This window comes from Saccopteryx leptura, chromosome 7, assembly GCF_036850995.1.
Source record: "Saccopteryx leptura isolate mSacLep1 chromosome 7, mSacLep1_pri_phased_curated, whole genome shotgun sequence".
Taxonomy (NCBI): Eukaryota; Metazoa; Chordata; class Mammalia; order Chiroptera; family Emballonuridae; genus Saccopteryx; species Saccopteryx leptura.
Genome location: NC_089509.1, coordinates 115,309,235 through 115,332,799, shown reverse-complemented (window position 1 = coordinate 115,332,799; position 23,565 = coordinate 115,309,235). Strand labels below are relative to the sequence as shown.

At 53.9% G+C, this 23,565-nt stretch overlaps 1 protein-coding gene across 2 annotated transcripts in view; it reads right to left on the bottom strand.

Moving 5' to 3' along the window:
• INPP5D (inositol polyphosphate-5-phosphatase D) overlaps positions 1–23,565 on the bottom strand; it is a 119,608-nt gene that overhangs the window by 63,476 nt on the left and 32,567 nt on the right. For both annotated transcript variants that reach the window (XM_066346348.1, XM_066346349.1), the window contains one exon: positions 2,061–2,211. In XM_066346348.1, coding sequence (XP_066202445.1) covers positions 2,061–2,211 — 151 coding nt within the window. The remainder of the gene's footprint in view (positions 1–2,060; positions 2,212–23,565) is intronic.

Here is a 23,565-nt window from a genome sequence, read left to right as displayed (position 1 = left end):
GCCACTGAGGCCAGGGACCTCCTGCCCAAGCCTCGCCCCATACCCAGTGGCCACCCCACAGCTCTGGCCACCTCTTCAAAGGCTCAGCCCCTCACTTCCTCTCCTGGTGGGGACCTTGCGTCTTTCGATGGTTATGAGTCTGCTGTGGGCCCCATGGGGCCTGCAGTGCCCTGAGCAGACTTGAGCCTCCTTTGGGGAAGTAAAGCCTGCAGTCAGCAGACTGGGTTTCTCTTTCGGGCTCTGACAGAAGTTCCGGATGGCTGCCCCCAGGGGAGCAGAGAAGCTGGGCTGGGGCCGTAGGGCAAGCGAGGACACCAGCATGTGGAGGGCATGTCTGCAGGAGGGCCTCTCGGTGCCAAGGCCGGGGCCGTGTTGGTCCCGCACTCACATGTGGACATGTCAGCCCTGCCTGTGTCACAGCTGAGGGTACCTCCTACTCAGCCGAGCGGGGTGGGAAGGGACAGGGCCTGCCTGGCTCCCTCTCCAGCCTCCACGGAGCTGTGGTCCTTTGAAGCCCCCACCCGGCCCCAGCCCTCTCCACCATGCTGAGGAGGCCGCCCTCGGAGCCCACGCTGGGCGGCCGTGGAGGAGCCGTGCACCCGCTCAGAGGGGCCCCCAGGAAGGGGGCGGAAAGGTGGGTGGCAGCCCACCAGCCAGCCCACGGGGAAGGGATGGAAAGGGCGCCCAGCGCAGGGCTGGCAGCAGCCTGCCAGGGACAGGCGGGGACACCGGCCAGGGACCTCCGCATCTCTGCTCTAATCTTCCCCCGCTTGGGGGTGACCATGGGGCACCTGGTTGTTTCCAGGCCTTGGAATGGAGGAGGACTCCTGACCTTCTAAACTGAAGGGTTCAGTGAGATATCTCAGGGTTTTCATTTAGGAAGTGAACTTTTAACAGGAGAGGAAACACGACACCCAGGTGAGTACCGGGGCACCCAGGTGAGCTTCTGGGCACATCTTCTCTTTTTGTTTTTTTGACAGAGACAGAGAGAGAGTCAGAGAGAGGGACAGCTAGGGTTAGACAGACAGGAAGGGAGAGAGATGAGAAGCAGCAACTCATAGTTGTGGTGCCTTAGTTGTTCATTGATTGCTTTCTCATATGTGCCTTGATGGGGGGGAGGTGCTACAGCAGAGTGAGTGACCCCTCGCTCAAGCCAGCAACCTGTGCTCAAGCCGGCTGAGGCCAGATGAGCCCGCGCTCAAGCTGGTGACCTCAGGGTCTTGAACCTGGGTCCTCCGCCTCCCAGTCCGACGCTCTCTCCACTGCGCCACCGCCTGGTCAGACTCTGCTGGATCTTGTTGCCAGTCTGTGTCCCTGCACAGCTCACAGAACAGGCTCCTCTCACACGTGCTTTTTAGGGTTTGTACCTTTTCTTTTCTTGTTAAATTTTTATTAATTGATTTTAGTGAGAGAGACAGAAAGGGGGGGGGGGAGAGACAGGAACATAGATCTGTTCCTGTATGTGCCCTGACCCAGGATCGAATTTACAACCTCTGCCCCGAGGGTGATGGCTCCAACCAACAGAACTATCCGGCCAGGGCTTTATTTTCTTTTAATAATGCTATAAAGAAACACCTTTCTCACCCCTCCATTTAGCAGCACGAATTTCCTCCTCCTCCACTCTCCTCCCAGGGAAATGCAGCTAATTCTGTTGATGACGATGACAGCTGCATTTTTCTGGGCGCTTACTGTGCACTGGGTTCCGGTCTCTTTGTTTATTGACACATTTGATGCCGCCTTGGGAGGTAGATATTCTTTTTATTGTCTCTTTAAGAGGAGTCTGTGGTTCAGAGACGTTAAGTAACTCACCCAAGGTCACACAAAGAAGAAGCTGAAGAGCAGGAAGTCCAGCTTAGGTCTGTCTGAGCCCAGAGCCTGTGTCCTAACTTGTCCTTAGCCATTGTGTCACACTCTGTCTCTCTGATAATCAGAGCCACCAAATCTACAAGCACTTGTCCTGAGAGAAACACCCCAGGGCCTCACTTCCTTGGTGCTTAGAGAACAGGGTCCCGAAGGTGCCTCTGGCCAGAGGCAGCTGCCTGGCCTCGGTCCCTTCCTACCTGTGTCCTCCTCTGGCTCGTCGCCGGTGTCCTCCTCTTCCAGGGGCACGGGATACTGCAGGTGGGTCACCAGCCCCATGTTCTCCTTCTTGTAAAACTCGATGAGCTGGTCCAGCTTGGTGAAAAATCTCATGGGGACACCTTCAGAGGCCTGGGGACAGAACCCCAAACAGAAGCATGTTTGCACTGGCGGGGACATCACCCAGCCACCAAGACCCCCTGCAGCAGAGGCCAAGGGGGCTGAGGGAGAGACCACAATCCAGAACAAGCCCCACCCACACCCTTACATTCTATAACCAGCCCCCCCAGGAGCCAGTCTGCAAAGACACACATAAGGCAGGTTGAAAGATTTATTTTCTTTCTGTTAAAAAAACAACAACCCAAAACCACTCTCATTTTAAAAAGTATTTTGTTATACAAGTAATATAGTTTTATTATGGCATAACTAGAAAATACAGAATTAAAACAAAATCACCTGTAATCCCCCAACCTCAAGAGATCTATTTTCAATAGTTTAGAATGTTTCCTAGATGTGTGTGTGTGTGTGTGTGTATGTGTGTGTGTGTGTTTGGTTGAGGAAGTTACTGCCCCCCCCCCAATCATTTATTTTTAAATATAGGAAATATCTATTTTAGCAATTATTTTGCTTTTATTTTTACATTTTTTTTCCATTTGCTAGAATTCTGCTTTATCAAGGCTCAGAAAATGGAACAGCACAAAAAAATCTTCCCTGATTCGTGTCTCTGTTGCTGATGGCGATAATGGTAATTCTGCTGGGCTGGCTGTTCAAATGCCCTGGGGCCAGTTCTTCCTCTGGTTCAGCCGGAAATTCCAGAAGGTCCCTGGGCAGCCAGCCCTTGCTGCTGAGGTATTACTTAGCTGAGACCTACCCCCAGGTGTCATCCTACCTGAGGCCCCAGCCACCCAGGCCCTGTCCCTCTTGGTTTCCCCTGAGGGACTACAGTTCTCATCAGTACTGTACCCTGCCTGACCTGTGGTGGAGCAGTGGTTAAACCTTGACCTGGAATGCTGAGGTCACTTGGGCTTGCCTGGTCAAGGCACGTATGGGAGTTGATGCTTCCTGCTCCTCCCCCTGTTTCTCGATCTCTTTCTTCTCTCTCTCTCTCTAAAAATGAATGAATAAAAATCTAAAAAATAAAAAAACCCAAGAATACTGTTTCTAACCCAATTTGTCCCAGTATCCTACCTATCCTCCCTGCCCAGGCCCCTGCCCTGACACTGTCATCTCCCCACTGGCCCAGCCAGAGACCTGAAGGCATCTTGGACTTCCCCCTCCCTTTGGCACAGGGGACAAAGGTCAACAGAGTGAGGCACCGTTGTCCCTGACCCAGCAGATCAGATGCTGAGCGAAGCTGCAGCCCTGGGCGGAGGAGGGGAAGGCAGCCGGCTCCAGGGAGGAGCAGTGAGCCCCAGGGAAACTGGACGGGGCGGGCGAGGGACCGGGCAGCCTGTTAGTGGACACAGAGCTAAGCACGTTGTCCCTGATCCAGCAGATCAGATGCGAGCGAGGCTGCAGCCCTGGGCGGAGGAGGGGAAGGCAGCCGGCTCCAGGGAGGAGCAGTGAGCCCCGGGGAGCTGGACTGGCGAGGGACCGAGCAGCCTGTTAGTGGACACAGAGCTGAGCACGTTGTCCCTGACCCAGTAGATCAGATGCCGAGCGAGGCTGCAGCCCTGGGCGGAGGAGGGGAAGGCAGCCGGCTCCAGGGAGGAGCAGTGAGCCCCGGGGAGCTGGACGGGGCGAGGGACTGGGCAGCCTGTTAGTGGACACAGAGCTGAGCACCAAAGAGAGGTGCCCCCTCCGGGTGGGGCTTCCCTGGGCTTGCAGGAGCACAGCACCCCTGGTCCTGATGCTAAGTGTTTGTGGGTCACCCCTGTTATCATACCCACCATCATGTCCATGCCAGTCAGGTGACTTTAAAATGAGCTGAGAGAGTGCCATCTTTGGAGTCGGAGGTCAGGGGTCCCACTGCTCCCCTAGGGGCTGCAAGCTGCCTTCTGGCTGAAGGGAGTGGTACTATCTATCGCCCATGGAAAAGGAGGCCTATCGGCAAATAGGGCGGAGCTGGGAAGTCCACCCAGGCTGGAGAACCAGCGGGGCCCAGGGCTGGACTGTCCTGACTCATTCGCCTCTTGCTCAAGCATGGTTGGGCCTGGCGTGGGGTAGTGCCCTGGTCTGAAGGTCTTCAGGGCTACTGGTAAGTGGCACCAAGAGAGGTGATGAGGTGGGACGACCCCGACTGGGACTCAGACCTTTCCCTACCCCCAAGTGTAGTGAGGGTACACGTGCCTGCAGTGAGAACCCACCCCTGTCCCTCAGCTGGACTCGGGGCTTCCCGCTCGGCAAGTCCGTGTCTCTCCGAGTGTATTTGGGTATGCATATGTACAGCACACGTGTATAAATCTGTGCAGGAGGGCATGCGTGTGTGTGCGTGCTTGAGTGTGTGGCTCAAACCGTTTAGTGAATTGGTAGAGAGTTTAACAAAATGGTTTCTTTTAAAATTCTTTTTAAGCAAATTCCCTTGTTTTCACAAAGCCCCAGATTAAGCCACGTCGTTCATCATCGAACCAGACATATCGAGGGCAGCCAGGCCCCCTAAAGAGGAACTTGAAGAGGTTCAAAACCAAAAGTGAACAGAATAACAAACATTTTTTGACGTGACACAAGACCGATGAACTCGACTCAGTTAAAGCAATCTTGATAAAAGCGTCATCCTGTCAAGAATGTGCAGCTAGTGGTGACATGCCGTGCGGCGTGTGGGAAAAGGATTTGAAAATATCAGAGAACGTCAAAGTGAAACGACTCGTGTGTTGAGTCTGGAACAGCGTTCTCAGCCGGAGGGCGTCCGGGGAGCGTGAGTCTGAGAGAGCACGTGGGGTACGGACTTGAAGGGGCCGATGCGAAGACATTGTCATCTAGACTGCTAAAAAGCTACAGTGTAACCGACTATACACCATGCACTGTGGACACCTTTGGTTTCAGAGTTGTGAAAAAATAAGGGTCCTGGAATAGATTAAAATTTGCTGTGTACTAAGCAGGCAGAATAACAGGACACTCTAAGATTAATCAAATTCACCCCCCCCCCAATACATAAGATGAGATTAATCTGATCCCTAGAGATCCAAGGAGGCAGGGGGACCCGGAGGCCAGCGCTGGGTGCAAGTGTAGAGATCACTTGCACTTGAACAGTTCGGGGAGGCCAGGGTGGCCCGGGGTGGCCCGGGGTGGCCGGGGAACCCGGGGAGGCCCAGGAGGCCTGGGAGGCCCGAGAGCCAGTGCCTGGCAAACCAAGGCTGCTGGCTGCCCAGGTGGCCCAGGTTCCCAGGAAGGTAGATGATGAGGGTTGAGTCCAAACCTCACAGACAATGGAACAACCTATCTGGGTGGTGGTGGTGGGATGGATAAGCAAGCCAATGAATGGCCACTCAAAGGCACTGCTTGGGGAGGGACATCTTCCTGTAGCCCTCATCCCCGCCCCCCCTTCCCACGCAGCTCACCAGAGAAAGCACCCAGAAAAAAGCATGGGCAGTCTCCAAGGGGCCAGATAGATCCCACCTGAAGGGAAGACGCCCCGGGCCCATGTGGTTCAGCAGGGGTCAGCCTGCCTCAGCGGGCAGGACAGACACACAGACAGACTCAGGGGACATGGGGAGGGCAGGGAGTCACCCAGGCCAGAGCCGGGGTCTCCCTGGAGGACCCGCTAAGAGAGGGTCCCCCTCAGCCTTTGCTCTTGGCACTGAGATGAGAAGGGGTTCACGGAGACCCCTTTGAGAACCTATGTTCCAAGCACATTCTAGAATAGAGAAAAGGGTCAGAGTGCTCAGGATTGCAGAAGCCCCTGAGCTGGCCCAGACTGGGGGCGGGGGCGGGGTGGGGGGCGGGCGAGGAGCACAGGGGTCCCCTGGGGGTGGGGGCGGGGTGGGGGGCGGGCGAGGAGCACAGGCTAGACAGGTGGTGAGAGGCTCCCCCTGCCCAGCGCAGGCTGGAGCAGCCCAGCCTAGGCGTTCTCATTCCTGAGCTGGGCCTAGAAAGACTCTGTCAAGGCAGGACGGCCAGGAGGGAAAGGCAGGGTGCCCAGCAAGGCTGTGTGTCTGTCTTCTCAACAGGTAGCTGTACCTGGGCGTGGCCTAACAAACCCTGCCGAGTCCGAGCCGGGAGTCTGCAGTTGGGGCCTGCAGGCAGACGGTGCGTTGACCCTGGGCTGCTGGGAGCACAGGGGTCCCCTGGGGACGGGGACGGTGCGTTGACCCTGGGCTACTGGGAGCACAGGGGTCCCCTGGGGACGGGGACGGTGCGTTGACCCTGGGCTTCTGGGAGCACAGGGGTCCCCTGGGGACGGGGCCGCTCCAGCGCACACCCACCTGACTGCGCACCTGTAGTCTGCAGTACCCCGGCTGGCGCCGCAGCACCTGGCCGGCAGAGGTGTGCAACCATTACTGGCTGGGAGCCAGGAGAGGTATTCTGGGAGGACCCTACGTGGGCCTGGAAACAGCGTGGGAGGGTCAGGAGCAGGAAAGCACCCCTCCACTCACCCCTGACCACAGCTGCCAAAGGCAGTGCCTTCTCAAGAATTTAAAATGCAAAATATCTGAAAAGAAGACGGTCATGTGTATCAGTCAGGTCCTGACAGGAAGCAGGTGCCATGTTAAACTGGGGAACTTGGGGACGAGGCAGCGTAGGGAGAGCAGTAAGAGAGGTGCCACACCCTAGAGCCAGCACCTGGGGGGCAGTCACCTCCCTGGGACAGGCCACGGGGAGGGTAGCTGTGGGCACTGGAGAGGGCCGCCTTGCTGGTGCTGGGCGCCGTGCCCCGCTCTGCCGGGGCAGGGGGCCTCCATCCTCTCTCCCCTGTCCCTAGCTGTGCCTTCTGTGGCCAGGCCTCCATCCTCTCTCCCCTGTCCCCAGCTGTGCCTTCTGCGGCCAGGCCTCCATCCTCTCTCCCCTGTCCCCAGCTGTGCCTTCTGCGGCCAGGCCTCCATCCTCTCTCCCCTGTCCCCAGCTGAGCCTTCTGCGGCCAGGCCTCCACCCTCTCTCCCCTGTCCCCAGCTGTGCCTTCTGCGGCCAGGCCTCCACCCTCTCTCCCCTGTCCCCAGCTGTGCCTTCTGCGGCCAGGCCTCCACCCTCTCTCCCCTGTCCCCAGCTGTGCCTTCTGCGGCCAGGCCTCCATCCTCTCTCCCCTGTCCCCAGCTGTGCCTTCTGCGGCCAGGCCTCCATCCTCTCTCCCCTGTCCCCAGCTGTGCCTTCTGCGGCCAGGCCTCCATCCTCTCTCCCCTGTCCCCAGCTGTGCCTTCTGTGGCCAGGCCTCCATCCTCTCTCCCCTGTCCCCAGCTGTGCCTTCTGTGGCCAGGCCTCCACCCTCTCTCCCCTGTCCCCAGCTGTGCCTTCTGTGGCCAGGCCTCCACCCTCTCTCCCCTGTCCCTAGCTGTGCCTTCTATGGCCAGGCCTCCATCCTCTCTCCCCTGTCCCCAGCTGTGCCTTCTGCGGCGGCCAGGCCTCCACCCTCTCTCCCCTGTCCCCAGCTGTGCCTTCTGCGGCCAGGCCTCCACCCTCTCTCCCCTGTCCCCAGCTGTGCCTTCTGTGGCCAGCCCCGCTGGAAAGGGGGGCCCCGACAAACAGCCCCCAGGCAGCGCCTCCAGCTTGCGGAAGGCGAGCCCGTCTGTTTTGCAAACACCGTCCACGCTCAGCCCGGGAGGGGGGACCACATTTGCTAGCAGGGAGGGGCTGCCCTGGATCCTTCACCGTCAAGACCTCCAGACTTGGTTCCTCATTCCAAAGCCACTGGCTTCCTGAAGAGATTTATCTGGTCATTTTGAAACAGAGAAGAAAAGCCTGAAACCTGAGCCGTGGTCTGTGAACGTGAGCCCAGCACAGGGACAGGCATTCCCCGGGGTGAGTGACCACGGGTGGCCGGATTTCTGCCCTGAGACAACTCTCCTAGCCCCCCGGAGAGAATTCCCTGTTCGCAGCAGGTACCTCGTGCACTTGAGAGCATGACCTTGAAGATGCAGAGAGCAGCGTTTCCTGGCTGGGTTGGCCTGTGTTAACCCCTTGTGATGGGCAGGCACCGGGCAGAGAGACACCCCTTTGGGGTTCATGAGGTCAGTGGAACAGGCGCAAACTCATTTCTGCTCATCACCAAAAGTCACGCAGGAAACAACGGGGCAGGGGTTAGTTCAGATCGTGAAACAAACACCTATCTCTTCTCCTGCCTCCCATTAAAATCTTCAGGTCTTTGGAACCTTCCAGGTGCTTTCCAGCCATTTCCACGAAGGCCCTGCAGACAGGTCCCCACCACGCCCAGCTAGACCGGCATCCCGACCGGCTCATGAACTCTGGAAGGAAAGGGACCCTATTGCTGTTTGGGGAGGTGGGCACACGGCACAGAACAGAGTTTATAGCTGGAAAGCAGTAGGGGCCAGAGGTGCGAATGTCCAGGCTAGGCCCGGTGGGGAGGGGCCCCTTCTCCTTATCGCCTGGCCCCCCGAGTGGACCCAGGGACAGTTCTCCTGGGGAAGACACAGAGCAGGGCTCCCTCCAGCCCTGGGGTTCGAGAAGAGACCACCTCCGCTGTCTTTAGAACGAAGGACAGACAGCTGAGCACCCAGTCTGTTGGAGGCTCAGGGCTGTGAACTCCGAGAGATGGTGTTTCTAGAAACAGTCTTCGGGCGGGGCCGTGACTTTCAGACACCCCTCTCCGGAGGTCGGGGAGCGGGGCAGGGGGGCCAGAGCCCTGGACAGGCTGAACTTTCCCAGGAGGTAATTTTAACTCCAGCGCTGTCTGCTGTCACTAAACGGGAACCGAAAGAGGTCCCTTGCAGGAAGAAGGCGGCTCAGGAGTGGGGTGGGGCTCGAGGGCTCCGGGCGACACCCCCTCCTCACGGCTCTGCCAGCCTCCGCCGGCAGTTAGAAAGCCTGTTACAGCCCTTGTGGAAGTTTCACCAACAATGGGAAAGTGTGAAGGAGTGCAGAACATAAGTAAGTAAGTAAATAAATAAATAAAACCCCCAAACACCCTCATCACTATCCGACGATAGCACAGCCTTATTTTCCATGCTCATTGAGAAAGTCACTAGAAAGGTCTTAAGCAAGGTGACGATACCACTTGGCCGCTGTGCAGAGATGACAGCGACGGCTGTGAGGTGGTGGTGTCACTGTGCTCTGTGTTTCAGTGGGGCCTCGGAAGCAGCAGCGAAGGCCAAGCTGGGTCCAGCCCAGGTCCCAGAGCCTCCCAGACCGGGGGTCCCCACACATCCACAAAGGCACCACGCTGACAGGGTAGAGGGTAGCCCAGCCTGTGCTCTGAGCCTCACCTCCCACTCCCGAGAGCCTCTGAGCCTCTGAGCCCCCCCAGACTAGGGGTCCCACACACCCACGGAGGCACCGCGCTGACGGAGTAGAGGGTAGCCCAGCCTGTGCTCTGAGCCTCACCTCCCACTCCCGAGAGCCTCTGAGCCTCTGAGCCCCCCAGACTGGGGGTCCCACACACCCACGGAGGCACCACGCTGACAGGGTAGAGGGTAGCCCAGCCTGTGCTCTGAGCCTCACCTCCCGCCCCCAGAGCCTCTGAGCCGAGGCCCAGCGGTGTGTCCTCCGCTCGGAGATCCGCTGGACGCCACGGTCCTGTCCTCTGCTCACTGCCCCCGGGACACACCAGTTCCCAGCCTGAAATGCTTCCCTCCTCCCTCGCTGCCAGCCCCTGAAACGCTTTCCTTGGTGTTTCTTCTGCCCTCAGCACTGTTCTCAACCCTTAACCACCTCCTCTCCCCCAAACAATTGCAGACCCCAACTTGGGTGAGGAAGAGAGATGACAGGAGACGAGGTCATGGATGGACCTCTTAGACCTTGAAGAGTTTGGAGTTTGTGCTAAGAGCGACTTCAGTGGAAGTGGGGGGCCTGGCCACCCCCATTCTGGGGCTTGAACTGGGGAGGCTCAGTAAGCCAGAGGGGCCAGGATGGAGCTGGAATTAGAACGGCCAGACAGACACTTGTTAACATGCCAGCGGGGGATGGGGGATGGGCCAGTGAGTGACAGGGACTGGGGAGGAAGACTCCAGACCTCTGGCTTCAGTAAGCGGCCGGTAGGGGAGGGCAGGCAGGACAGCAAAGACTTCTGGAGGCCACTTCAGATCCAGAAATCCCCCTTCAGCCACCCACATGGCCTAGAGTGAAGCCCAGAATACGTCTCCTTAGAACCAGCTCTTCCCTTCTCTCTTCTCTTTTTCTTTCGGACATACTTATTGGCTTGCTTCCTTCCCCTGCTCGCCTTTTGAAGTGACCGGGGTCAGTGGCGGGGGCTCGGGGGCCAGGCCGGGGAGGTGGTCGGCAGGCAGAGGGCGCGGCTGGGGTAGGGAGCAGTGGGTTTTTAGCAGCCGGCTGGCCGGGTCCCGGAGCAGCGGAGCAGGGAACAGGAGCAAAGGACAGACCTGCGGAGCAAGGGGACCCGGTTCTCAGCGTCAGAGACGGGACTCAGGCCGGAATGAGCTGCCTGTAGTGCTGGGTTGGAAGGGAAGCTCCTCCAGTGTGAGCACAGGGTTTTACTACCTGCAGGTAGCACTGACGCGTGTGTGAGCGGGCGAGTGTGCGTGTGACTGCACACACGTTTCCCGGCTCTGTCTGCTGACGAGGCAACGACACCCCAGGTGCAATGAGGAGCACACCTATGTCCTGCTCGCCACGAAAAGAACCAGGCTCCTGGAGACACAGCTGATTCTAGGGCCCAGGCGGGAAGGGTATATAGCATGTGGGTCTGGAACATCTGTTGCCCCAGAAAGTAAGAAAATGCTAAAAAAAAAAAAAAAAAAATGATGAAGATTTGTGAAAAGGAGGAGCCAGGAGACAGCAACAAGGACAGTTGAAAAGACCATCTGGTATCATATGAGCATCAAAATGAATAATAAAAATAATTATAATTCACTGAATAAAATATAAACTCATGAGTCTACACTGATGTCAATAAATGGGAAGGAAACGCTCTCCCTCACAGGAAATGCCAATAACTGTCGAGGGAATGATGGAAACAGTCACCGTTTGGCAACTGTCACATTAACAACTGATTCAGGCAAGCACCAACAGACCCTAAAGATGCTACAGCTAGTGTGGAGAGGGAGAGAGAGAGAGAGAGAGAGAGAGAGACAGACTGAGGAGGAATGAGATAGCTGCACAGTTTTCAAGTATCTTCCTGCAAAATGGTTAATGTCAAAGGGAAAAATAGTAACTTTATGAGGAAATAGTGCCACTATTTCACAATAGCAGATGCCACTATTATAACCAAGTGACAAAGTGAATGTCACCAGCAATGGGACAAAGTAATGTTGTGTGTGTGGCCCCCTGAGATGCATGCATGGAGAACATGTCTGGGGTACTCCTGCTGGAAATGCGGCCCCTGGGCCCAGGCCTGCAGGAACCACTGAGAACCCCAGGCGGAGGGACCGTCTGAGGAATTACCCGCTTCTTCTCTTCAAAAATGCCAAGGTCATGAAAGACAAGGAACTGTGCCCAGCTAAAGAGATGTGATCCTTACAGTGAATAGGCAGTCCTGGGCTGAACTTTGGTCCAGCAAGAGGAGCTTCTATATAATATATTTATATATATAAATATAGTATATTCATATACTGTTCTAAAGGGCATTATGAAGACAATTAGGGAAATTCGAACAAGGTCTAAGAATGAGATCATGGTTATCTTATCCGTGTTACTTTTCTGATTTTGATGGTTGAACAGTGGTTATGTAGGAGAGGGTACTTTTTTGTGTGTGTGTGACAGAGTCAGACAGAGGGGCAGATAGGGACAGAAAGACAGGAAGGGAGAGAGATGAGAAGCATCAATTCTTCGTTGCAGCACCTTAGTTGTTCATTGATTGTTTTCTCATATGTGCCTTGACTGTGGGGCTATAGCAGACTGAGTGACCCCTTGCTCGAGCCAGTGACCTTGGGTCCAAGCTGGTGAGCCTTGCTCCAACTAGATGAACTTGGTGACCCCGGGGTCTCGAACCTGGGTCCTCCGTGTCCCAGTCCAAAGCTCTATCCACTGCGCCACCGCCTGGTCAGGCGGAGAGAGTACTTACCATGGAGGAAAACCACATTGAAATATTTAGGGCTAAGGGAGCATTGTCAGCAACTAACTCTCCCATAACTCAAAAACAAATACTAATACGAGGGAGGGTAAGGTTAGTATGCTAGAACACTGACTGAGGGGCGTGAGTGAAGGGCGTCCAGGAAGTGTATCTGTTTTTTGAAATTGTTGTTTTATAATTCTGAAATGCCTTTCAAGGTAAGAAGAAAATGGTAATCGGTTTGGAAATGACCCACATCTTAATCGGGATAGTGGTTACCTGTAAGCACGTGTTTGAGCTCTACACTGTGATGAGGAAGGGGGCAGCCCCAGGGAACCAGGGCGGAGGTCAGGTAGGGACTGGGCGCGCGGATCCGAGGGCGGGAGGAGACGGCGGCGGCGGTGGCGAGAAGAGAATGCCGAGCGCCGCCCTCTGGACATGAAAGGTCCGCATGCGGAAATGTCCACCGGAGGACCTGGAAGGGACAGGGCGTGATGGGCGGGGCGCAGGGAGCTGTTCTCCAGCCCCCAAGGCAGACGGACCCTAAGATGAGAGTTTACCTCTAGGATCGCCTATAGAGTTCTTATCTAAGAAGTTGACCCCACGCCGGAGTTGGTGGCTGCGTGCAGCCAGCTTGGGCGGAAGCAGCGAGGGTGGCGGGAGGGCGAGCCACAGAGGACATGGGCGGACCTCTGTCGGCGCTCCGGTTGAGTGACAACCCACTGAGTGGAGAACACATTTGCCAAGGATACATCTGATAAGGGGTTAATATCCGAAATTCATAAAGAACTTATAATAAAACGCAACACCAAACAAACAATCCAATTTAAAAAAAATGGGCAGAGGACTTGAAGAGACACTTCTCCAGAGGACATCCAGATGGTCAATAGATATATGAAAAGATGCTCAATGTCACTAGTCATCAGGGAAATGCAAATTAAAACCACAATGAGATATCACCTCATACCTGTCAGAATGGCTATCACCCAAAAAAATCAATAAACAGCAAGTGCTGGTGAGGATGTGGAGAAATGTGAACCCTTGTGCACTGCTGGGTGGGAAAGCAGATTGGTGTGGCCACTGTGGAAACCAGTATGTGTTACCTCAAAAAATAAAAAATGGAACTGCCTGATGACCCAGCAATCCCACTTCTGAGAATACACCCAAAGAAACCCGAAACACTAATTCAAAAGAATATATGCCCCCCTATGTTCATGGCAGCATTATTTACAATAGCCAAGATATTGAAGCAGCCCAAGTGTCCATCACTAGATGAGTGGATAACAAAGCTGTGGTACATTCGACACAATGGACTATGGCTCGGCTGTAAAAAAGACAACAACAGAAAAACAGTAACAGTAACAGTGTGGATGGACCGGGAGAAGATGATGCCAAGTGAAACAAACCAGTCAGAAAATGACAAATACCATGTGATTTCACTCGCATGTGGAATCAAGTGAACAAAATTAACAAACAAAATAGAAACAGACTCACAGATAGAGACCGGACTGGCAGCCATCAGAAGGGCTGGCTGAAAAAGGTGAAAGGATTAAGCAAAAACAAAAACAGAAAACACTTCCTAGACACCAACAGCAGCAGGGTGATGACCCGAGGGGAAGAGGGCTCCGGGGAGTCAGAGGAGGAGATGGAGGGACACGGTGATGGACGGAGACTCAACTTGGGGGGGGGGGGAGTGAGCACACAATAATACAATCGATGTATTATAGAATCGTACACCTGAAACCGGTGTAATCTTATGAACCAGTGTCACCCTAATACATTCAATTAAAAATTAGCTCCTGTAACTTGGCTCATTGAATTCATATGCACGGGTATAGACAGGCGCCCAAAGACAAGAAAGGTTTATAAGGCATCTTATAAACCTGTCTAAAAGCGTCAGGTTTTCTTTGAATTGCACAAAAGTATACCAGGTCTATATCCTTCTGGAGGTTTTTTTTTTTGTACAAAACTAACACCTTGGAAATATCTTGGATGTTCAGACAGCCGTAATAACACAAGAATAGAAGGACAATCATAGAGTCTCCCCGTCCCAGTGAACCGGACGGAGGTGAGGTAGTGGCCACAGCCCCACAACCAGCCACATGGTGGCTGCCACCTCAGGAGACGTGAGGACTCCCCAGGTGGGCCAGAGGGGCGCGGCAGTACCCGCTTTGATGGTGCAGGTTTTTTTTTTTTTTAATTAAATTTAATGCAGTGACAGTGATAAATCAGGGTACATATGTTGAGAGAAAACATCTCTAGATTATTTTGACATTTGGTTGTGCTGTTTACCTCTCCCCCAAAGTTAAATTGTCTTCTGTCACCTTCTATCTGGTTCTCTTTGTGCCCCTCCCCTCCCCCAACCCCTGTCTCCTTCTTCACCCCATCCCCCATCCCCCCACACCCCACCCCTGTTGCCATCACATTCTTGTTCATGTCTCTGAGTCTCATTTTTATGTCCCTTCTATGTATGGATTCATGTAGTTCTTAGTTTTTTTTCTGATTTACGATGGTGCAGGTTTTGAGGCTGGAGCAGAAATCAGCTGCCCTGGACATTGGCATGGTGGGACAGGGCTTTTGCAAAGGTCCCATCCAGGGATGATTAGGTCAGGTTTTGTTTTGTGACTAGGAGGAGTGAGAGCCGGGGAGGGCGGGGGAGGCAGAGGACTGGGGTAGATGTTGACATAGCTTCGGCTCTCTTCCAGGACCCCCGAACTTGATTTAGGGTTTGGGGTGGATAAGAGATAGATGGAGACTGATGGCAGGGAGTTTTGGGGGAGCAGAACCTGGCAGACTGGTGGATAGGGCTTTTGGCACCTGGCACAGAGCCCAGGCAGGCACAGGGACCCTGGTGTCCTCATGGTGCACAGGGGCAGCGTGAAATATCTTCAAGTACGTTGCCGCCACAGCCCTGCACAAGCAGCAGCTGGTGAAGGAGAAAGGAATGATGCTCTGCGTGGAGCCTGCAGCCAGCCGGCCAATGGAGGGCACATCAGGGGGTCTTCCAGGACGTCCCGGAAGTATTATGGAACCTTTTGAAGGCAGTCGGGCTGTGGGCGTTGGAGCTGCTGTGCCTCCTCGATGGCCTGATGTAGGTCCAAGGGCGGAGGCCTGAGAGGTGGGAATGGCGTTTGGCCAGGAGGGGAGGTGGGCGGAGAATATGGGCTGCCCGGGTCCAGGGGGGCGGAGTCTCTATCTTTCCTCAGATCTTGTTTTGAAACAGTGACCGGTCCTGTGAATCAGTCACTCGGGACACAAGGGTCATAATGGCAAGAACACAGTGTCCTATGTCGGAGTCAGGGAAGGGTCCATCTGAGGGGTCTCCTGAAACCTCTCTGGTTCTTCCCAGCTGAGGACCCCACATCCCAAATGGGAGGAACTGGAACCGGGTCAGGTTCTAGGTTTGTTATCTAACCTGTGCTACAGCTGGGTACCATAGCTCCAGGGTGCAGACGAAGAAACTGAGTCTCAGAAACACTGAGCAACTTGCCTGGGTGGTCAGACGTTGTCAGAAGAGCAGAAACTTGGGGGGGGGGGTGTTTCAAGACAAAATAGGGGATGTGGGTGGGAATCCATGACTCTCTAGCTAGACATGGAGGGGGTGCCAGGAGCAGGGAGCTGCCAGCTCGGGTGAGACCAGGTGGTTAGGGATTTTCCCGAAGGCTCAAGCCTCCTGCGGCTCGGGGTGGGCGGGGCGGTGTGAAACCTGACCTGAGGGAGGAGCTTGCATTCTGGGAGGTAGCAGGCCTGCCCTCTGCACTGTGGTGGCTGGTGGTGACGGCAGAGAGGCTGGCATTTGCTATCTGTGGGCACAGTCCTGTCTCTACTGGCCTGCCCCATGGCAAGGTCTCTCCCAAACCACGTCTAGGGGCTTGAAGATGGTGAAAGATGAAGGTGACGCCAGGCTCATTCAGAGTCTTATTTGTGTACAAGGGAGAGAGGTGGCGGATCCGGGAGGAGCCATGACGCTTAAAGGAAGAAAAGTAGAAACTGCCCCGCCCGGCCCCGCCCACTGGCTATCACCAGTGGGCATCACGACCCCTCTCTCCCACCAGGCTACCATGGGATCCTCTCCGCCCGGGTCTGGTGGGCCTGGCACTGGTAGGGCGGGTTCCGCTTGCACTCGGCTAGCAGGCTGGAGTTTCCCACCTACAGTGTCCTCCCAGCCCCCTCACGGAAGCTGGGTTCCCAGCTTCTCTCTTGCCTTGTTACGGGCAGATTTCCCAGAATGACTTGGCATGGGCTTCGTACTCACTTCTAAGTCCATCTCCCTTCTGGATTCTCAGAGCTGAAGCCCCTTCCTTGTACTTGTTATCCCCCCTCCAATGAGCCTCCCACAGCCCCGGCAGCCCCAGCATCGCTGCCCACTGCCCTCTCCCGCTGGGGAAACCCCGATGCCAGGTCAACTCCTATAGACTGTCTGCCTTATCACCTGTCAGCCGGGATGCCCCCAGCACGTTGGGGCTGTGAAGCCCAGAATCTCAGCTTTCCACTCCCTGGTACTTGTGCAGTGGGGGAGTGAGTCCTGGGACTTCCTCAACGACCTGAGCAGCTTCTAAAGTGCTTTGAATCTCTGACATCAAAGGAGCTGCCAGCTACCGCCTGGGAAAGTCACACCTCTGGCTGGTACTGAGATGACAGCTCTGAAATGCATCCTTTGAGGTTGCTGGTGGTGTCACCACAGTCTCTGCAAGGAGGCAGGGCATGACCGTGCTCTGTCTGCCAGCGTGTGGTCTGGGTGTTCGGACAGCGGAACCCTCATCTGGGAACCCCCAGCCCACCACAAAGACCCTGGGAGAGGATGGTTCTTTGGTCAGCAGAGTAACAGTTGACAGCTAGAATCTATGCATCAGACCCCGCATCACAGCGAGGTTGTCAGCTGACCGTGGAAAAGGTTTCCAGGCTTTCTCCAAGAGCTCACAGAAACCGAAACCTGGGCGGAGGAAGGCAGCTGAGCAGTGGGTTCTTCCTGCTACAGAGTTCTGCAGCCATACCTCGTCCTGGCACCTCGAAAAACCTTACACTCGAGTATGAAGAACGCGTGTCTTTGATCCACTGATGTTGGGCTTGACTATTCGACTTGCTTTGACCAATGCAATGAGGGCAAAAGTGCCAGTTCTAAACTCCGGGGCTTCACGGGCACTGTGGGTTTCTGCTTGCCCCTCCCAGGCCTCTGTGACTTGCCTCAGGTCCCCTCTGGCCCTTCAGTGTGGGCCAAGAGTAAAGACATGAGGAGCAGACCTGGACCTGAAGGCGAACCTGGAGTCCAGCCGAGTCCGGGAGAGCCCAGCCCAGCCCAGCCGACCACAGCTGACCTGAAGGCGAACCTGGAGTCCAGCCGAGTCCGGGAGAGCCCAGCCCAGCCCAGCCGACCACAGCTGACCTGCAGAGCCATTGTTTATAACAATGTCTGTTGTTATAAACTACTGAGATTTTTGAGCGTTTGTTACACAGCAAACACTGACACATACAAATTTGAAAGGAGAAATCAACTTTTCCTGAATCTTCCTCTTATTGCCACTTCACGACCTAACTATCTCTATTTACCCACGAGGAAGCTGAAGCTTCAAAAGACTAGGTAACTTGTCCAGTGTCATTCAACTTGTTTTATAACCGGCCTCTGCCACAAGGGACAAATCTTCCAGTTCGCCTGCTTGTTCCTTCCCCGCGCGTCTGCTCTCCAGTCTCCTAGAGGCCGTGACTCTCCAATCTCATCCTCTGTGTAGGCTTCCAGCCCCTCTGGGCCCCACCATCTTTCTGACAAGCCTGAACCCCACGGTGGCCACCAGAGATCCTGTCCCCACGGCATCCTCCACTCCCTGTACTCCTGTCGGCCTTGCCTGTCAAAGCCGTGGTCTGGGGTCAGCTCCCTAACCCACCTTCTGCACCTGAGCAGGGCTGGAGTAAACCAGAGCGGGGGGCTCATCAAGCCAGCAGGCAGCCCACACAGAATACTAACCTTTGGCTATGGGCCCCATCCAGGGCCCGGCCAAAGGCATTCAAGCAGGAACCCACGCAGACCCAGGGCCTTGCCCATGGTCTAGCGGAGAAACAGGACACGAGACAATAAACCATGAAGTACGTAATTACAAGGTGCACAGGCTGTGTGAGGAAGACCGTGCCTTGGGAGGTTATTGTTACCAGGGGACTTAGCCTGGTGGGCCAGGGAATTATTCCTTAGAGAGGCAACACTTCGGGTGAGATGTGAGGGACGGTGGCAGCTGGCTAGACAAAGAGCGTGGGGAAGACCGCAGCAGGCAGCGGGAGCGGCTCGTGCGGAGCACGGGGGCTCATCCGAGTTTGTGGTTGTGGTTAAGTCCTTACAGGGAATGCTGTTCGCGTGCTGCCAGTCCCTCCAGGTCCCTGCGCTGCTCTATGCTCCTCACCTTCCCTCTTTGGGGAGCTCTATGCTTTGCTGCTAAAGGCTTTAACCTGTAACCTGGGTGATTCCCCTTGGGCACTGGACCATCCTCATTCACAAGGAAATCCAGGAGAAACTGGGGCGTTCTATGTTCCCTGGGCCCGCCCAAGGCAGCCACCACGTGCTGCAAGAGTGGGTGTGCAAGAGCCCAACCCTCTGCCTCCGTGCGGGACACGTCCTGGGGTGTAGTCAGACTTCAGTGCTCTTTGTAGGATCGGACTGGGTCTGAGACTTCACCTGATATGCACCTTTGCTTGACTCTTCCTTTCCCTATCCTGCATCTCTCTCTCCCTCTCTCTCTTACTGGTTCTCCTGGAAGCCTTACTGTAGTGAATTACTGGTGCCCAAGCTCAGGGTTTACTCTGGAAGAACTTGACCTACGATGGCCAACCCCCAAATTAATCCTTTTACTTGTCCATCTTGAGCCCTCCCTCAACAGTTGATCCAAGGATTTACCCTCAAGCCCTCAACCCAAGCCCTTCACCAACAGCAAAGTGGACTCCTTGCTTTAGGAAGGAATTGATCAGAACGGAAGTCCTTAGCATCTTCTTCCTCTCCCTTCCCCAAACATGGCTGCCCATGAGGTCCCTGCTCTGTCCCTCCTCCTCTGCCCCCGCCCCCCCTCCCCCGGGTTCAGCATACACCTTGCCTCTCAACATCTGCACAGACCAGTTCAAAACCCTACCCTGTAGCTGGGCCTCTGGTCCTGGGAGTCCCTGAGCCAGTGAGAGGGGAGAAAAGATGCCCTAAATGAGACTGGACACACACGAAACCCAGCATTTAGGTGACAAAATGTATCATGTGTTTACCTCCGTGTTGGGAGTGAATGAATGAATGAAAAGATGAATATTCTTCAAGAGCCTAAACAACCTGACTTAAGTTTCTATCGGTTTTCCCATTTTACAGATAAAGAAACTGAGACTCCAAAAGACCAAATGACTTGCCCGGTAAGTGGGAGCAGCGACACTTCGGGCCCTCGCTGTAGACTCTGTGCTCCCAGGTGGCCTGGGTGGCCGCCCCCAGTTTCTCCGCCTGTGCTCTGGCACCTTGGTATGAGGCCAGCCTAGTTGCCTATTTTGACCTCCGCCCAAAGGACCTTATGTCCTAAGGGGTATTAGATATTTAGAAGCCTCCTCTCCTTCCATTCCTCCCTTAATGTCTGTGTTTTATAAGGAGTCCCAGGAGTGCAGACCAGTGCAGCCATTCTGCCGAGCAAGCAGACGCCACCTGGACAAACTAAATGTGTGTATATCCTATGACCCCGCAATTTCATCTCTGGGCATCATATGCCTAGGGCTCAACTGGACCATCTATGTGGACCAGAAATTTGTGGTGGCAGAGATCTGGAGGGGAACTGGGTGCCCACAATTGGGACAGTGGACGGGTAAAGCGTGCTCAAGGTATACATAAGGTGTTACGCAGTGGCTACAAGCAGAGACATGCTGTAGGGGCAGCAATGTGAAAGGATCTTTAAAAGATCCCTTGACAAAGAAAGTAGAAAACAGAATGAAAGCTATGAAATCACTTCAGTGGATTAAAAATGCATGTACACAAAAGAACAATAAACATTTTAAAAGAACATAGTCAAATAAAAAGACACCCACTCAAACAGTTGCCTGTTTAAGGGAGGGTTATGCCAGTGTCAGATGAGGATAGGAGGGAATGACACGGTTTGTTAGGACCTTGCTTTATAATGAGAATGCACCGTGGTTTTGCTCATGTAGCCCAATTGCAAAGGATGAGTTCTTCACTTTGTTGTGACCTTTCTGATTAGACTTGAATTGCCCAAATCTTTCCTTGTGTCTGTTTCTCCCTTGGTCAAGGATGGAGGAAGGACTGGGCAGGGGCAAGTCACATTTAGTTAGAAAGCAGTATGGTCCATAAGTGTAAGCACAAAATCTGAAGCCTGGTGAGACACTAGGGAGCGGTGGAGACTGTGGCAGAGAAATGTCCCTTGAAGGGATCAGCTTCCACTTAGCTTCAATTTTATCTCCATAAGGTACCATGGGCCTAGAGTTGTCAGAATTTCAGAATATTCAAGAGAAAATAGAAATCCCTATTGTTAGATAAAATTTCAGATATTTTTGATGCTTGCAAATAACTCTTTAAAACACCATGTCAGCTACAGATTCAAATCTTAGCTCCACCACCAGTGAGTTGTGTGACCTGGAACATGGTGTTTAACTCTGTAAGGTGAAGCCCATTTCCTTGTCCATCAGTGAAGATTCTAAGATCTGCTCAGCCAGGTGTTTAAATGAGCTCAGACACGTCCAGGGTGTGGCTCTCAATCAGGGTCATTATCATCACGGAGCACATGCTAGGTGGTGAATATGCTAATATATCAGCAACTTTTTATTTTTCAGATGCTCAGAGGAGCAGAAAATGAAGTAGAAGAATTAGGTATATATAAAAAAAGTTATCCAAATGTGATAAAAAGACATGGGCAAAATGAAATGAAAAGAACTGACAAGTAAGGGTTTGGGAATTTAAAGGGCTCTAAGTGCAACAGAAATGATTGTTAAGCTGCCTGCTTGCTAATGAACCACCAGTCTCTAATAAAGACACCCACAGTCCCAGTGGGATAAGACCTCACCAGGACAGCAGCAGGTGTGAGCTTACAATACTCAGGCCAGGGGGAGTGGCTGTTGGCTCATTCTAGCTTGTGCCCACCTGTATTGGCCCCATCCCCATTTTTTTTCTGGAATATCAAGAGCTGGTTGTTAAATGTGGCCACCATGGTGGGAGCCATGGTGACAGTATTTACACCATGGAAATTGGCAATCACTGCAAATCAGACCTCGTCTTCTTCCCTGGAAGACTGGTTGTCACATGTTTGCCACTGCGCGTAGCCTAGCAACACAACATATACCACTGGTTCGAAACCACCTCTGCCTCGGCCTGCTTCGCACACCTGCCTTTCCCTCTGCACGGCCCCGATCTCCTGAAGCAACATGGGGTCAAGAAAAGACTTTGTTGACACAAAACGGTTCATGATTCGTTGGGGGAAATGTGGAGGGTTACTGTTCAGTTAGGAAAAACAATTTTTCTCTTAAAGATGGCAAAAGCCTACATCGAAATGGGAAGCTCCCAGCCTGCCTTTCCTGGGTAGGTGGGATTGTCTGAGCCGAGGAGAGGCTGCAAAGAGATGGTAGCCAAGTGTCCTGGTTGGCTAGTGTGACAAAGACGAGTCCTCCAGCTCCCCGGGAGGGCTCCCCTAGACCTCCGGGGAACAGAGGCTCGGTTTAGGTAATCAGGAGTGGACAGGCAGCTTCTGGTAAACATGTGCCCTACAGAGGAACCGAAAGTCACCGTTTGCAGGCCCCTGATGCTCTGAGGAAGTGATAGAGGCACCCCTATCATGGGACCGGAGCCCCAGACAGAAAAGGGGAATGCCACTGTACCTGCTCTACAACATCCAAGCCTCCTCGCAAGGGAGGAGGACAAGTCTGGGTAGAAGAGCTCAACGCCATGGTGCTCACAACTGGGGGGAGGAGCAGAGAGGAGGGGCCAGCTGGCTGAGGGCAGGCCAGGGGAGCTGTGATTTTCAGGAGGGGTCAGACGGTTCTTCTGTTGTTTACAGTTTAGTGAGCATGCCGCACACCCCCCCAGGCATGATTCTAGACCAGATTACTGAGCATGATTTGTAAGATGTGGCAAAGCATGTAACCATTCTAGGAATCAGCAGGAGTTCACTGGGAACAGACCAGGTCAGGTGAACCTGTTTTTCTTATTTTATTTACATAGTAGAAGGTCAATGTGTGTTTGCTAGCCTAATGAATTGCATCATCTGTTGCATCTAATAGAGATCACAGATTAATTGCCCATAGAGGCCAGGCAGGTGACATAAACCTGTGGAACAGTATGGGAGTAAGGTAGTATGGAGTGGTGGGGACTGTGGCACATCGAAGAGAGGTGGCTCATTTGAAAGGGGGAGGCTTCCACTCAACTCTGTTACATCAACATGGGGTGATAGAGGTCTAAGGTTATCAGATGTTCAAATTTTTCAAGGGAAGCTGAAAATTCAGAATGTTATATAAAAAGTCTTAACTTTAAGAAATGCTTTTTAAAAAACTGGTTCATAATTTTTAAAACCATGCCCAGCAAACAGAACACCAAAGCCAACACAGGGGGTACAAGTTGGTGATCTTCGATGTAATAGATTTCAATGAAGCATTTTGTGACCCTGATTTACGATCCTTCTCGAGAAGCATGTGAAGGACTACAGGCCAGGATGAGAAGACACCGACGTCAGCCTGGACCCAGGGTTCTGGTGCTGTTGGGCTCTCCCTTGCATTTATACCAATGATTCAGAGTTGGATCCAGGAGGTGGGCTTACCGATGTGTGGCTACCACCAAGTTAGGGGCATCTCAGACAGATGCGGGTAACAGGCAGAACCAGGATGAAACAGAGCCCAGTGATCTGGAGCAATGTGCCAGGTCAGAGAGAAGCCTGTCCGTTGGGCGCTGACCGCCAGGCTGCACTATCAGCTTCCCCTCCACCCGCCGTCCCAGGGTGGGCACTGTCTGGTTGATGTGCTCCTTGTGGCACTCTCACTGGACTCCCTGCCTTTGACTTGTATCCTTCCTCCAGAGCCGAGACACCTTCCGCATTCAGAAACAAGACGACAGCGAGAGAGCCATTGCCACTGGTCAACGTCACGGCACCACGGGGGCCCGGCCAGTGCCAAACAAACCAAAGCAACTTCCCTCCCCCCAAATGAGTCGAATTGAAAAAAAACCAATCTCATTATTTACAGACCACAAGATCATGGACCTAGAGTAGCCAAAAGAGTATGTTCAAAAAATGATTAAACGTGGTGAGATAATTCAGAAAGATAGGCAAGAGCAACCCCTTCCAAAAACTGGAACTTTCCTAGACACACCAGCAAAACCCAATCAGCACACGTGCTGTTTTCTGTCTGCCAGAGTGGCCAGCAGCACTCCACACCCAGGGACAGGGAAGAGGTAAGAACTGGACGGAGGCCTGACCTGTGGTGGCATAGTGGATAAAGCG